We start from the raw sequence: 14,708 nt of genomic DNA on the forward strand, positions 1-14,708 counted from the left end.
ATTATCAAGTACTCCTTAGTATAACATGTGACGATAGTCTTTCATACACATACAATAATCAACACATAAAAATTGAAAAAAAAATTTTACCTGAAATAAATAAAATCAAGGAGTAGTCATAGCTGTGAATGGGTGTATTCACTGAGGAAGAGTATGCCAAGAGTAAGGAAGGCTAAGGATGGACTCGTAGATAGAGAACCACAGATTTTAGGAGGTTGGGAGTGAAGTGTGGATTTCTTACTCCTCTCTTCCACACCCCGTTTGAGCAGATGCACCTAACTCAGTAAAATAAGGTGCTACGGCACCATGGATCAAAAACGCCAGAATCTCCATCTGCACCTGTTTGCTCTTCATATACAAATGCAGCCTCTTGGTATTGCCTAAAGGAGAAGGCTTAACTCCCGCTTATAATGATGGTATAAGTAGGCACAGTGGAAAAAGAGGCAGAGACTGCTCAGTTAGCTGAACTGTGATTATTTCTTAGCTATTCCAGACAGAATAGTCGGTCTTTCCAAAATTGATTGCTGCTAGTTGGAAAGAATTTCTCAAATCACATCCCTCTGAGCATATTTATGCAAGGTACCATTTAATGTGGGCATTTTATGACCCTCAGTGAATGGAAAAGCCCCAATTTGGTTTCTCTAAATGCAAAATAAATCTTCTTGATGATGCACATGTACTTTTAATAAAATACTTAAATGCTTGTGGAGCACTGAGAATACCAGTGTCTTAGAGTATAACAAACAGGGAAGAGATTGGGAGGAATGAGCTCAGAGATTTAATGCATAGGTGGTGTAGAGGAGGGACCAGATCAGACAGGCCTTAATAGCCCATCACAATGACTTAGGGTTTTACTAGGAATGAGATGAGAAGCTATGACGGTGAGTAGAAATTTTACATTAAAATACTTAAAATCAGGGCTCCTGGGTGGCTCAGTAAGCTAAGCATCCAACTCTTGATTTTGGCTCAGGTCATGATCTCATCGTTCATGAGATAGAGCCTCACGCCTCTCCCTCCCTCTCTCTGCCCCTCCCCTGCTCATGCTCACGCTCTCTCTCTCGCTCTCTCTCTCTCTGTCCCCCTCCCCTTCTCCTTCTCCCTCTCTCTCTCAAAATAAATAAATAAATAAAATACTTAAAATGATTCAATTTCTTTAAAAAATCTAATTAACAGATGTAGTACAATAGCCATTGGAAACTGCTGCATTATTGCTTAGGCACATTGACTCAAAACATGAAAAGTTTCTTAATATTTAGATTTTAAAAATATTTTCTATATGTTTTTTTAGCTTGGGATTAATCCTCTACCACTAAAGTTGGAAGTAATGTTACTTCAGTTAAGCTAATTGTACTGAGAACTGATTAGAGAAAATTATTACCATGCCTCCTACACTAAGTACCATTCTGATTTCTAATGCAGTATCCTGAGCTCCTCAGCATCAAGAAAGAAGTCTGCAGGGTGCCTGGATGGCTCAGTCAGTTAAGCATCTGACTCTTGATTTCGGTTCAGGTCATGATCTCACAGTTTGTGAGTTCAAGCCCCACATCGGGCTCTGTGCTGACAGCATGGAGCCTGCTTGGGATTTTCTGCCTTTCTTTCTTTCTTTCTTTCTTTCTTTCTTTCTTTCTTTCTTTCTCTCTCTCTCTCTCTCTCTCTCTCTCTCTCTCAAATAAATAAACAAGAAAGAAAGAAAGAAAGAAAGAAAGAAAGAAAGAAAGAAAGAAGGAAAGAAGGAAAGAAAGACAAAGGAAAGAAAGAGAAAAGAAGGAAAGAAAGAGAAAGGTGCCTGTAAAGTAGGCAAGTCAGTTCTGGTCACCAAAACAGGATCTTCTTCATCATGCGTGGAGCAGCTTTGGGGTTTCCATATGACTCCCATACAAGTGGTTATGCTGAGCTTTATCAGTGGGAGTCCAGGCAGTGTGCGAGCACTGACAGCTCCTTTTGTGGAACAGAATGTGACCAGAGTAAGCTCTTTAGGGCATCACGTCCCTGGTGAGATGTCTTCACCTTCCACAATCAGCCATGGCCTGGCCATTCCCTTTTCAAATTCAAATATACCCATTTGTAACATGTCTTCGTCAGATGGGGCCGCTATAACAAGAATACCATAGAGTGGACAAACTTCCATTTCTCACAGTTCTGAAAGTTGGGAAGTCCAAGATCAAAGTGCCAGCAGATCCCTTGTGTGGTAAGGGACCTCTTGCTGGTTTGCAGATGGCTATCTCATACCTTCTTGTTGTAATCTTCACATGGCAGAGGGCAGAGAGAAGAGGCGAGCTCTCTCCTGCCTCTTCCTGTAAGTGCACTAATCCCATTCATGAGGACTCCACCTAATTACCTGTGGCCTAAGTACCTCCCAAAGGCCACATCTCCAAATGCCATCACACTGGGGGTTGGGGTTTCAGCATATGAATTTGGGGGGACACAGACATTCAGTCTGTAGCATGGAGTCACCATAAAGATACAATAGTGCATCGCACATGAGATACAGATCCTTGAAACCATGGACCCCCATGTTCCCCTGCCCTCCTCGTGCATACTGAGAAATGGTTTTAAAACTCTATGCTCTTCCTTGTGGTGATCTGGTGCTGCCAGTGTCCTCATAAACAGAGATTTATTGTGGGCACTGAAATGACATGGTGGTGTCTCTTGCAATGTGGCCATCTAGAAGAGTATCTGGATATCCTTATTTTAAACACATAGTTATACACACATATATATGATACATATATAATCATATATATGTGTAAAAATATATTTTTTAATAGATAGGACTTATGTCCTTCAGCGGTCAGAGGATATTAATTTGGGAAACAACTTACTGCTTTGTCTGTTAATTTGGGAAACAACTTACTGCTTTGTCTATATCAGTTGTTTTCAAATTATGGGACTCTAGCTAGTTGGGCAGCAGCCTTTAGCTACAGCATATACACCCGGATCAAGTTCATGCATCCCAGACCTCCTGAAGACCAGCCTCTTCGGCTTTAGTGGTTCTGTGCTTCCCACCTCTGTCATGCGTTCTGATGCTCATCCACTGCCTGGCATTATCATTAAGCCACTTTGTGTTTTTTTCTACCTCAGTTTTATGCTTTTAGAGAATAGAGTGTTCATCTTATGTGGATCCTGAGAAACTTAACAGGAACCCATGGGGGAGGGGAAGGAAAAAAAAAAGAGGTTAGAGTGGGAGAAGGAGTCAAAGCATAAGAGACTCTTAAAAACTGAGAACAAACTGAGGGCTGATGGGGGGTGGGGGGGGTGGGTGATGGGTATTGAGGAGGGCACCTGTTGGGATGAGCACTGGGTGTTGTATGGAAACCAATTTGACAATAAATTTCATATATTTAAAAACAAAGAGAGAGAATAGAGTGTTCTGTAAATCCTAGTCCACATCTGTCTGCAGAACACTCTCCCTAACCCTCCCCAGAAGCCACACCATCACTCTGTCCAGACTGCCGGCTGTGCCATGTTTACTTCCTATCTTGAAAAGTCGGTGAGAGAATAAAATGAGTTGATGCAAGAGAGAGTCCTTTGGGAAGTTCCTAACTACTTACATGTGACATGGTACTATTTTTTAGTACCCCCCCCCCCTCTCTCTCTGTCTCTCACACACACACACACACACACACACACACACACACACACACATATATGGGGAAAACACTTATTTTTTGCCAGCTCAAAAAGACAGGTTAAATAATACTTTTGCTTCTATTTAGGGTAGCTGTTACTAAAAGTATACTTATGAGGTTTCTTTTCTAAAAAATATAATTACAGATGGGATACACACCTCTCCATGTGGGCTGCCACTATGGAAACATCAAGATTGTTAACTTCCTGCTCCAGCATTCTGCAAAAGTTAATGCCAAAACAAAGGTAAACTCTTTTCTCCTTTGTATCCACCAAAGTCATTGATTTTTGTGTCCAAGGAAGTAAATGTCCTTTCTTCCACCTTCCTTCTGCAGAATGGGTATACGCCGTTACATCAAGCAGCTCAGCAGGGACACACACATATAATAAATGTCTTGCTTCAGAACAACGCTTCCCCCAATGAACTCACTGTGGTAAGGGGGAAGGGAAGGGAAGAGGGAGGCTAAGGGAGGAGGGAGGAGATGAACCTGGATACTGGAATCTTCTTACAGTTTTTATCGGGCACCAATGTTGCTGTTTTACTTTCATTTATAGGTATAAACAGAGCATTCAGTGGAATGCAGGGCAGAGACAATAGCTATATTGTGAGCTGTCCAGAGAGAGAAAGATGTAATTAGATGTTTCATACTTAGAAACTACAAATCCATTGCCAACTAGTAGGAAATACATATATAAAATGAAAAACGTTTGTTTCTTTGATGATTTAGAACGTTAATAAGCCTCTTGGGTTCCGTGTGTAGAAGCCGAGTCTCTGCTGCGTGAGTGGGAACAGGTTAGGTGGGTTTTGTGCAAGGTATGTGTCTAATGAAATAGTGTTTTGTGTATGACAGTGGGTGGGGCCAATGAGACACTTGCCTTCTGTTTAGTATGGGCGAAACATGTGGGAGCACACAGACACTAAGACATGGGGAATGACTTGTTAATTCCTTGTCCTCATTTCCCTCTGGCCAGAATGGGAACACTGCCCTCGCCATTGCCCGAAGGCTGGGCTACATCTCAGTGGTCGACACCCTGAAAGTAGTGACTGAGGAAACCATGACCACAACTGTAAGTAGCAGATGCTGGCCCTTGTCCCCTCAGAGCCAGCTCTCAGGCTGTAGATTTTCTGGGACTTTTGGGAGATGAACCTACTTTCCCCTCTTCACAGACTAAGCGCCATGTTTCCGAATGCTGTCCCTCTCATTTCTGATATTGAGAAACTAAATACTAAAAATACCTTTTTAAAATTTGCATTAGGAACTATGGAGTTTTTCATTCCACGTAAAGCTAAATGTATGTATTCATTTGTTTTGCTGTAAAAATAGTTTTAATGAAGTGAAGGCAGAAATATTTTCACATTCTTCTTTGGCAGTGTAGGAAAGTTGAAGATAAGTTGGTTCTTTACGCTGTTGTGACTCACAAATCATAATGGATACGTTGCTATCATTGTGAAAAACAGTTTTTACGTTGTTGCAAAACTAAAACATTTGGGAGAGGATCGGAATGGATTTTTATCACCACCCTCACCACTCTTCCAGTCAGCGATTGGCGTTTTCGTAGGAAAAACAATAGGATGTTTTATTAAAATTGTAAATAAATCTTTACCAGGGGGCCTTATTGCGTCAGATACGTTTTTACAAGCTGCAGCCTCTAGGATAAGTCATTTCTTATTAACACCATCTGGAGCCTTTGAACTGCATCAGGATTTGGTAACTTTGGAATCAAGAGCTGATATTGCGCCATTATCACAGGCTTATTGCAGTTATTCCTGACTCCATGACTCAACACACATGCCTGAGATTGGCTCTGTACAATGTAAATTTAGGACTCTGGAACACTGGGATTTATCGACTCTGCCTCCTTGTCTCATCCACCATGTTCCGATATGAAGAAAGGCATAGTTAGCATCTGCAAACAGTTTGTGTACACAGTGCTTCACATAAAAGAACACAGGTTGAGGGTCTCTGCAGCAACCCGCTGGCTGAGTTATATACAGGGTTTACAAATTAAAACAATAAGCCTGCTGATCACAAGAGAGAAAGTATGCTATTTGCCAAAGAGAATACAGTAGCTTCAATGGACTAGAGCAATGGTTATCAACCAGGGCACATTTCTAGCTTCAAGATACAGTTTTTATAGAGATAAATTACCCTGTATTGCTTTTATATACCTCTTGAGTATTTCATGATCTTAAAATCTGGTATTAAATTCTTGAGAAACGAGTTTAAACAAATAATGTTTATTAACCTTAATCTTAAAAATATTCCATCTAGCTCTCTGTAGAGTATGAAACAAGAGGGAGAAGGACAAGGTAAAACAATGGTCAAGTGTCACAATGCTATAAAAGATTTGAAGTCACTGTAATAAATATATAGAACTTCTTTTCCAGTGTTGGAAAATTGAAACTTGTATACTAGTTCAAAATATAAATCTTGGGGCACCAGGATGGCTCAGTCAATTGACTGTACGACTTTGGCTCAGGTCATGATCTCATGGCTCATGAGTTCGAGCCCTGCGTCGGGCTCTGTGCTTACCGCTTGGAGCCTGGAGCCTGCTTCGGATTCTGTGTCTCCCTCTTTCTCTGCCCCTAACCCACTCATATTCTGTCTCTGTATCTCTCAAAAATAAATAAACATTAAAAATTTTTTTTTCAAAATATAAATCTTATTTATCAAATGTAAAAAACTTTCTCACCCATCAGGAAAGTTCAGAATGTTTCTTTAATATCAAAAACAGCTTGAGAAGGGGTGCCTGGCTGTCTCAGTCGGTAGAGCATGTAACTCTTGATCTTGAGGTTGTGGGTTCGAGCCCTGTGTTGGGTGCAGAGATTACTTAAAAATAAAATCTTAAAAAAAAAAGAAAAAAAAACCTTGAGGAGAAAATAAAGTTAAAGACAGAGAAAGTAAAGTGATAGCCTCAGGATATCTACTGAAAGAGAAGTGTTTCAAGGCTCTGGTTTCTAGTGAAAGACAGAAACGTATGGGAGTCAGGCCATAGCCTTCAGTGTCATCAGCTGAGTTGACTGGTAATTTCTTCAAGAGAGAGAAGACGGGACTTGTGCTGACAGGAAAGGTCCAGTTTGCCTAATGAAGTGAATGAGGCTTCCACCAAATGAAGTGGTCCTGTAGGTTAGGAAAGAGTCCATTGTTGTCCCTAAGACTTAGTCCATCATTGTGGTATTTGAGACTTTATCTCAAGCTAAGACACAACCTTGTCAACTCTGCCTTAGCAGATACATGTAAGATGTATCTGGCACAGATGAGGACTGACACAGCTCAGGGTGGAGTCTGTGATCTCAAGCTCACAGGGTGGCCTGCACTGCTGGTGGTCTTTGCACAGCCAGTTGCTGGGGCCCCAGCAGCCATTGGCTCCATAAACAGACGTCTCTTTTTTCAAAACGCTTAAAGAGAAGATTCATCTTCCCCATAAGTATAACATATGATGTGGCAATTCTAAGAAAGATGCTTCAGTTAATGACATTACAGTCCTGGCAGAGTAGAAAACTGAGTAGCTAGAAGCTGACACTCAAAAGATGAATTAAGCATTTAAATTGCATTGTTTAAAATATTCAGTTTCCCTCATTAGCAAAGAACAGAGCATGTCTCTCAGATACTGGTTTCTAATACTGTTCTATAGTAAAGGGAATCAGGGCTTCCTTGGGAAATGACTGAATCCAGATCTGGAGAAGGAAATACACAAGATGAACGTCTTGTAGTGCCAAAAAGTAAGGAAGTGTCTGCTTCCACAAATAAGCAAATAAACACACACACTCACAATGATGAGGCTATGTCACAGAGACACAGGAATCAACTGAAAGAGTTCCCAATGGCCAAAGCTGGAACAATGTAATATAGATAGAAAGAGAGAGAGACAGACTGACAGACACACCGAGAGACTTGGAGTATAGTGCAACGTATAAAGTAAATATCCATGAGTCCATATGATATAGATAAATGAATAAATAGGGAAGAAGAGACAAATCAGGGAAAAAAATCAAACAATTTATGAAAATACCCGCAAGGAGGTAGAGAACAGAATTCTCTACTGCTTAAGTGTGGGCTGGGCATAGTGTTTTCCCTCCAGTGAAGACAGTCTGCGGAAGAGGGCGGAGAACAGAGTAACTTTACAATGGAGAAACCTAACAAGCACTGCCTCAGCCAGGTGACCAAGCCTAATACCAACGCTGGTAAATCATGTTGATAGTATATTGGCACTTTACCTCTGTGGTCTTCCTCCCCAAAACATGTGACCCAGTCCAGTCATGATAAAAACATGAGACAAATCCCAATTGAGGGACATTCTACAAAATACCTGACCAGCTCACTTCTAAACGGTGAAGGTCATTAAAAGCCAGGAAAGTCTGAGACACTGTCACAGCCAAAGGAGCCTAAGGAGGCCTGCCAGCTAAAGATAATGTGGTATCCTGATGGGTCCTAGAACAGAAAAGGGACATTTGGTAAAACCTAAGGAAATCTGAATAAAATATAGAGTTTAATTAATAGTAATATGTGAGTATTGGTTCAGTAATTGTGACAAATGTACCATAGTTTTAACAACCTAGCTTTTTTTCCAGTTGCCTTATTTAAGTATCTTCCCTTGTTCCATTAGCCTTTCCTATGCTCAGGATAAAAAGAGGACTTGTTTTACAACTAAAACATTAAGTCACTAATATTTTTTAACAAGTTATGTTGTTGGTGTCTTTGGATGGATATAATCTATATAGGTAAAAAGTCATCAAAGAGCAAGTAAAAGATTCACTAAGGTCTTTGCTCTGTAATATACAGTTCTTTAAAATTGTGTAGGGGTTAAAATGATCTTGCAAATGCATTACCTCTAAAATATTTTCCGCAAGGCATAGTTGCACAAATTAAATAATTTATACAATTTGATGTTTTGTATTTAAGCTAGGAATCAAAATGTACATATAGAAGGCCAAGACAAAAATCAATGGCTGGCATGGCACAGGAATAAAGACACAATGCTTGCTGTTCATTTGGCTTATCTTCAGCCAAGACTTTTAATGAAATGAGGTGGCAGGTTCATGAGACCATGAAAAAGTATAACAATGGACAAGGAGAGGCAATATCTCCCTTCTCTTTTCCTTTGAACAGCCTTATTATGGACCTAAATCTTTTAAGCCGGTTTGCTTTGCCACTAGAATTTGTTCACCTTGTATTTGTTCTTATCAGTGTATCTATGGTGAGGACCTTAATGCTAAGGGACAGTTTTGATGTTGTTTTATATGTGGGAGCTTCAAGATATTCAGCACATAAGTCCTGTAATAAATCAACTGATTAATTTAGAAAGAAATAGTGTCACTAAAATGTTCAGTCTGCTTACACTAAAGTACTGCTTTTTTGTTGTTGTTACTAGACTATCATAGAGAAGCACAAAATGAATGTTCCAGAAACGATGAATGAAGTTCTTGATATGTCTGATGATGAAGGTACGAAACCCACCTTTATGTTCGTAATTAAGTGTGACTTCATATTTGTTTCCTGAAGAACGTTTATTGCAAAAATGTTTTTAGAAATGTTCATGTTTTTTGTTGTCGTATAAAGAGTATGCATTTTTCACACACTTACACTGTTCACTTAAATCATGCAGTTCGTAAAGCCAACGCCCCTGAAATGCTCAGTGATGGCGAATATATCTCAGATGTTGAAGAAGGTATTTGGAACTTTTTACTGTGATGAAATTTAACTATCAGCTTTATCTTCCATTTCCTATCTTTGAAATGTAACACTTCCTTGAGTTACTAACTTTTCACTTAACTTACAATTATTAACTTACATATCATTTAAAAGATGTGCGTTTGGAATTAGTGTCGTTTCTTTGAAGCCCCTCTGCTTGAACCCATTTTCCAACTTGAAAATACAAATGTCACTATGTGAATTACTTTCTTTCTTTTTGTTTCTATTAAGCAGAAACTTGATTTTTATTGTTTACATTTGAAAATCTAGAAGAGAAAAATCTGACTAATGTTTATGCATGAAATATTTTTTAAAATAAGTGAGAGAAGGTATCTTATAGGTAAGGAATTAAATGCCCATTTTTAAGGTTTACTCTAAGCTTCATAGTAAAAGCAGCTTTTGAACTTGAACTAATAATGAAAACTCAACCTGAACAAAACTGCTTTCAAAATATAAATTTTCAATATTGATTTCATTAAAGAGATCAATATATAAATGCTGGTAGTCATACTTCATTTGCTTAAAATAAACTACTTGTTTTCTGCCTTATTTAAAAATCGATACATGTGACTAGCTCATGACATGTAGATATATCGATTAATGATATCTTTAAAAGTTACATTGGAAAGGTAGTACTTTTACAGAGCATAAATATTCTAAAGATGGCAAATTTGAGAGTTTTACTGGAATAATGAAATGTGTCCTTATAGTAGAATTTATATTATATTTATGTTTTTTTTCTTACACCATTTGACTCTTCCAAACTACATCTATCTTCTTGCTCCCTGTATTTGCCATCTCTTGTGTATTTTTCTCATAGAGCGGACTCAATGCTGTTAGTCTTTCTCTGCGGTTAGGTAATTTTCCCTATTTTAATTATTGGTTTCAACTTTGAATTGCACAAATGTAACTGAATATCTAAACAGTGGAAAGCCTACGTAATCCAAAGTCACTTCAACGTTTCTGGCATCCTATGACTGCCTACTGTAAGTGCACTGTGGCCAGGGCGCTGCGTGCCTCGAAAAACTAATGCCCTGGTGGTCATTCAGGAACCTGGAAGGACCCGTCTCATTGTTTGTAAATGTCGTGTTGATAAATGTTAAGGGCTTTTCCTCATTTTTCTTTCCTTTTGTCTCAGCCATAAGCTATATGTTTACCACTGTTCTATCGCCAATTGAATATTTGTATCAGCTTTAGGACTTTAAGAATATTATGCTTTGCTGTCATGTTATGTTTCAATGCCTTCTTATGTAACATTTTAGGAGTAATTTCTTATGTGCAAAAGATAGAAGGAAAGTGATGTTCTCACATGGATGTGTACGCACATAAAACATGTCAGAAGTACATTTTCAAATGAGCTTTTATGAAATATGACAATCACAGACCTAAAAATTTGCTAGCTTTGACAAAATATCTCAATATTTGCATTGACGAGAGGCCAAGTTTGAATGGAAGAAATAACACTTTATATATGTGAATAACCAAATAATTTCCAAAAAGGGAGAAATTTTGAATCTTTTCATTTGAAGAGAATTCATCTAGCCATTTAACTAGAAATGACAATGATTTCTTATAGATTTATCTCAGCTTGAGATTTTGAAATTAATAAACAAATTTTAATTCTCCTTTTAATCATCTTTAAACTTTTTGGCCCTTGCTTTATGGGTGGGTCATGGGCTGTGAGAATCAGATGGCTTTTGATTTCATAATATTGTAGAATTTGATGGTGGAAGGGGTTCCTAAAAGGTCACTTGATCTGAACAATAACCTTCTATGTTGGGGTCATCTCTATGAAATCCTCTCGGGGAGATCTTTTGCCCAGATGCCTCAATGACAGAAATTCCCTAATTCCCAGACTGCTTGTTCCATTTTTAAACTCTGAGTTTAAAAATTCTTCATTTTACTGAGTGTCCTTCTCATTGATTCAGGCTTCTACTCATTGATTCAGGCTCTGATATTTTTGGCACTATTTAAAACAAAATCTGCCTCTTCTATGTGACAATCCTTGCGATATTTAAAAAATATGTTCCCTATTTTCTCTTACTCTATTTTTCTCTAATACCTCCCTTTCCTCTGCTCCCTCATCATCATGGCCAGTCACCTATGCACATTTCAGTGTGTCAATTTCCATCTCAAATTGAGGTGACCAGAATGGAACACAGCATTCCAGGTACAGTCTGATCAAAGCAGAGTAATGCAGGGCTATTGCTTTGTCCATGGATGATACTAAAAATCTATTATTGAAGATTAAAATGTTTTCAAGGTTGGGGCACCTGGGTGGCTCAGTCAATTAAGAATCTGACTTTGGCTCAGGTCATGATCTCATGGTTTGTAAGTTCAAGCCCTGCATGGGGCTCTGTGCTGACAGCTCAGAGCCTGGAGCCTGTTTTGGATTCTGTGTCTCCCTCTCTCTCTGCCCCTCCCCTGCTTGAGCTCGGTCTCTGTCTCTGTCTCTGTCTCTGTCTCTCTCTCTCTCTCTCAAAAATGAATGAACATTAAAAAAAATCAAGATGTTTTTGAGGTTATAATACCCACTTAATTTGACTCCTGTTAACATTACTATCAGCTGATGTTCCTAAATTTTGCTTATGTGAGTCCTGATAAGCCATATCTGCCTTATCATGTATTTACATGGTTCTGTGCTAAATAAACTAGTGTTTCTGTATTATTCCAAATCCCAAAACAAATCCTTTGAAATTTTAATTCTAAAAGGACCCCTCCAACTTTAATGATAGCTTTTACTTCTGACTCATTTACCATATAGTCTTGCCACTGCTTTGCTACTTGAGGTGGATTCTGAGTTGCCGTACAGACTGTGGCAAATGTTTATTTCCATGTCACCACAAGGTGTTGTGAATATCTTTCTCTAAAAACCAGTAAGAGATCATCACACTGGTATCCTATGTTACTGAGGATATCAGCAGGTTTTAGAAGAAAATAAAAATGAAAAGCGATATACACTGCCAGTGTTTCCCAAGGAAGAAAAAGAGAATGAGTTTGCAATATGGAAAAATATAATTTTAATCCTGTATTCTAAAAATTGGTAAATATTAAGGGAATAGTGTCAACAGTAGTCTTTCTAGCCCTTCTCCTTTTTCTTCTTTGCTTTCTCCTTCTCTGTCCCCTCTCTCTTTTGTCCACTATGCAAAATTAGCATAGGTAAAAGAATGTGTGCATTAATTTCACACACTAAAAAAACCAAGAAAACAAATCTAGATAATGTTATAAGTTAATGATATAGGGGAACAATGGAGCCAAGTCACAGAGTAGAATAAAGGCTGAAGTATCAGCAAAGCAGAGCAATAGAAGGAAAGGCGATAAAGCAGCCTTCTCTAACTCACACATTACCCAGGCAGAGCTCCTAGACAGTCAGACTGATCCACAAATATCTTAATGCCCCACTATCTTCTTTCCCAGAAAATATGTTACATGCATGTACAATTAATATACATGCAAAATTAATGCTGGTTCTGGTGCCAGTTACATTCTTATGTTTGTAACTCAGTTTATAATTTAAAAGAAAGAAAAGCAAAGATGAAAGAAGGAGAGAGAAGAGGGAGGGAGGGAAGAAAGAGAAAGAAGAGAGAGAGGAAGTAAGAAAAGAAAGAAGAAAGAAGCAAGAAAAGAAAAGAAAGAAGAAAATTGAGATTAAGTTTCAATCTGTCTTCTCTTTTGGGTCCCCCCTCCCAAGAGATTTTAGAGTTGGCTTTGGTTCAGTGCTGACTTTAAATTGTAAATTCCTATAAAGTATATTTTATAAATTTTTAAATAATGTATAAAATGTTGTTTTAGCTTGCAGAGTTCTAGTGAGTTGGGTAATTGTAACAGAGTTAAAGAGCCATAGATGGGACATAACGAGAAATGCAATTAAACCATGGAAAGTAGACCAAAAGCAGCTCTGTGAAATAGAACTCTACTGAACAGGTTTGGGAGATAACTGGGTAAGACTGGAAAAAATTGCTTAATTCTTAGCTACTTACAATTTTGCTAGGGCTGCAAAATCTCTCTCGGGATCTAAGGCAGACACTGAAAATTAAAAGGAAAAAAAGAAGAGGCTGAGTATACATGTGGTCAAATAATTATCAGATAGGTAGAGGTTTGAGATAAAATGCCATCAGATGTTAGTGACATGAGGGGTGAGGAGAATCAGGCTCAGTCACCTCTGTGCCAAATTCAGTGCCCAGTGAACTGAATCAGTCATGTAGCCTATCCTCTCCACTATACTGATGAGGTAGCAAAGCCCAGATGAATGTTGAGTGGCTTGCCCACCCGGGTTAGTGGCAGAACTGAACAGGAAGACGATCAGACAGTCTGGTTCTAGAGCTTCTCTTTCATTGCTACTCTAACATGATCTCTTTTCTTATACACAGAACCCAAGAATGTATTATTTTTAAGCTTCTAAAAGTTTTAAAAAGGGAAATATTAGGGAAAGGGACAGATTATGCTCTTGGATATTATCACAAGTAATAAGAATTATTTTGTAATGAGCTCGATGAGACTATTGTAGAAATAGTTTACTTTCTCCTGATCATCCTGGTAAAAGAAATATGCAGACCTAGATGCAAATACAAGTAAAATAAATAGACATGGAATTTAGAATAGATTTTAAAAACTCAAAGCAAGGAATTTTAATAAACATATCGGAGTCTTCTCAGGAGGGAGTAAGTCGAATTTGAATGGCACAATCTGAAACTCAAAAAAATTACTTCAGGAGACATGAAGATGGATATCAAGGGAACCACCAGAAAGATGCCCTTTTAGGACCTCTTCTCACAAATGCCTAGGACTATCCTGCTACCCTAATCCCCTGTCCATCCTAATAAATAAGTCAGGCAATGAAGTTTTTAGCTTTATAGGTCAGGAAACAAGCCTTGGAGACTAGCCTGACCCAGGTGGTCCAAGGGAGTGGTGGTGGTTGTGCAGAAATTGTTCTTTACCTGAAATGTTATCATTTTACAAATGATAACATCATAAATCCTGCCTTTGCCTGATATTTCTCTGCTTACAATTGACCTTTCAAACAGACCTTATATAACTGCAAGCTTCCTTCAGTGATAAAGTCAAAATGAAATACCACAAGCAGAACCCAAGTCTTATTCTCTGTTACATCCCCAGGACCTAGCACAGTGCCTGGTACACAGGAGATGTTCAATATGTGTTAAGGTGGTTGCACCACAGTGGAGGGAGACTCAAAGAAAGGAGAGTTTTACAGGTTTCTGAGAACTGGCAGGATAGAGAAAGTTTGCCTGCTGTGTCCCTCTTCCTTCTAACAAACACCTTCCTACTGAGACAGTGCTGGGCTATGTATCGTGTCAATAAACAGCTTTATAATGACTCTCCTAAGGTATATCTGCATCTCAAAGAATAGTTAACAAATTTAAAATAATT

General features: G+C 38.5%; 1 protein-coding gene across 33 annotated transcripts in view; it reads left to right on the forward strand.

The window, feature by feature from the left end:
• ANK3 (ankyrin 3) overlaps window positions 1–14,708 on the forward strand; it is a 687,918-nt gene that overhangs the window by 554,450 nt on the left and 118,760 nt on the right. For 24 of the 33 annotated variants that reach the window (XM_060642689.3, XM_060642719.3, XM_060642717.3 and 21 more), the window contains 5 exons: window positions 3,775–3,873; window positions 3,963–4,061; window positions 4,600–4,695; window positions 9,001–9,073; window positions 9,235–9,297. In XM_060642689.3, the coding sequence (XP_060498672.2) occupies window positions 3,775–3,873; window positions 3,963–4,061; window positions 4,600–4,695; window positions 9,001–9,073; window positions 9,235–9,297 (430 nt within the window). The remainder of the gene's footprint in view (window positions 1–3,774; window positions 3,874–3,962; window positions 4,062–4,599; window positions 4,696–9,000; window positions 9,074–9,234; window positions 9,298–14,708) is intronic. The other 9 variants (XM_078434276.2, XM_078434279.2, XM_078434284.2 and 6 more) reach the window with 1 other exon arrangement.

Source organism: Panthera onca, chromosome D2, assembly GCF_046562875.1.
Source record: "Panthera onca isolate mPanOnc1 chromosome D2, mPanOnc1 haplotype 2, whole genome shotgun sequence".
In the NCBI taxonomy this organism is placed as follows: domain Eukaryota; kingdom Metazoa; phylum Chordata; class Mammalia; order Carnivora; family Felidae; genus Panthera; species Panthera onca.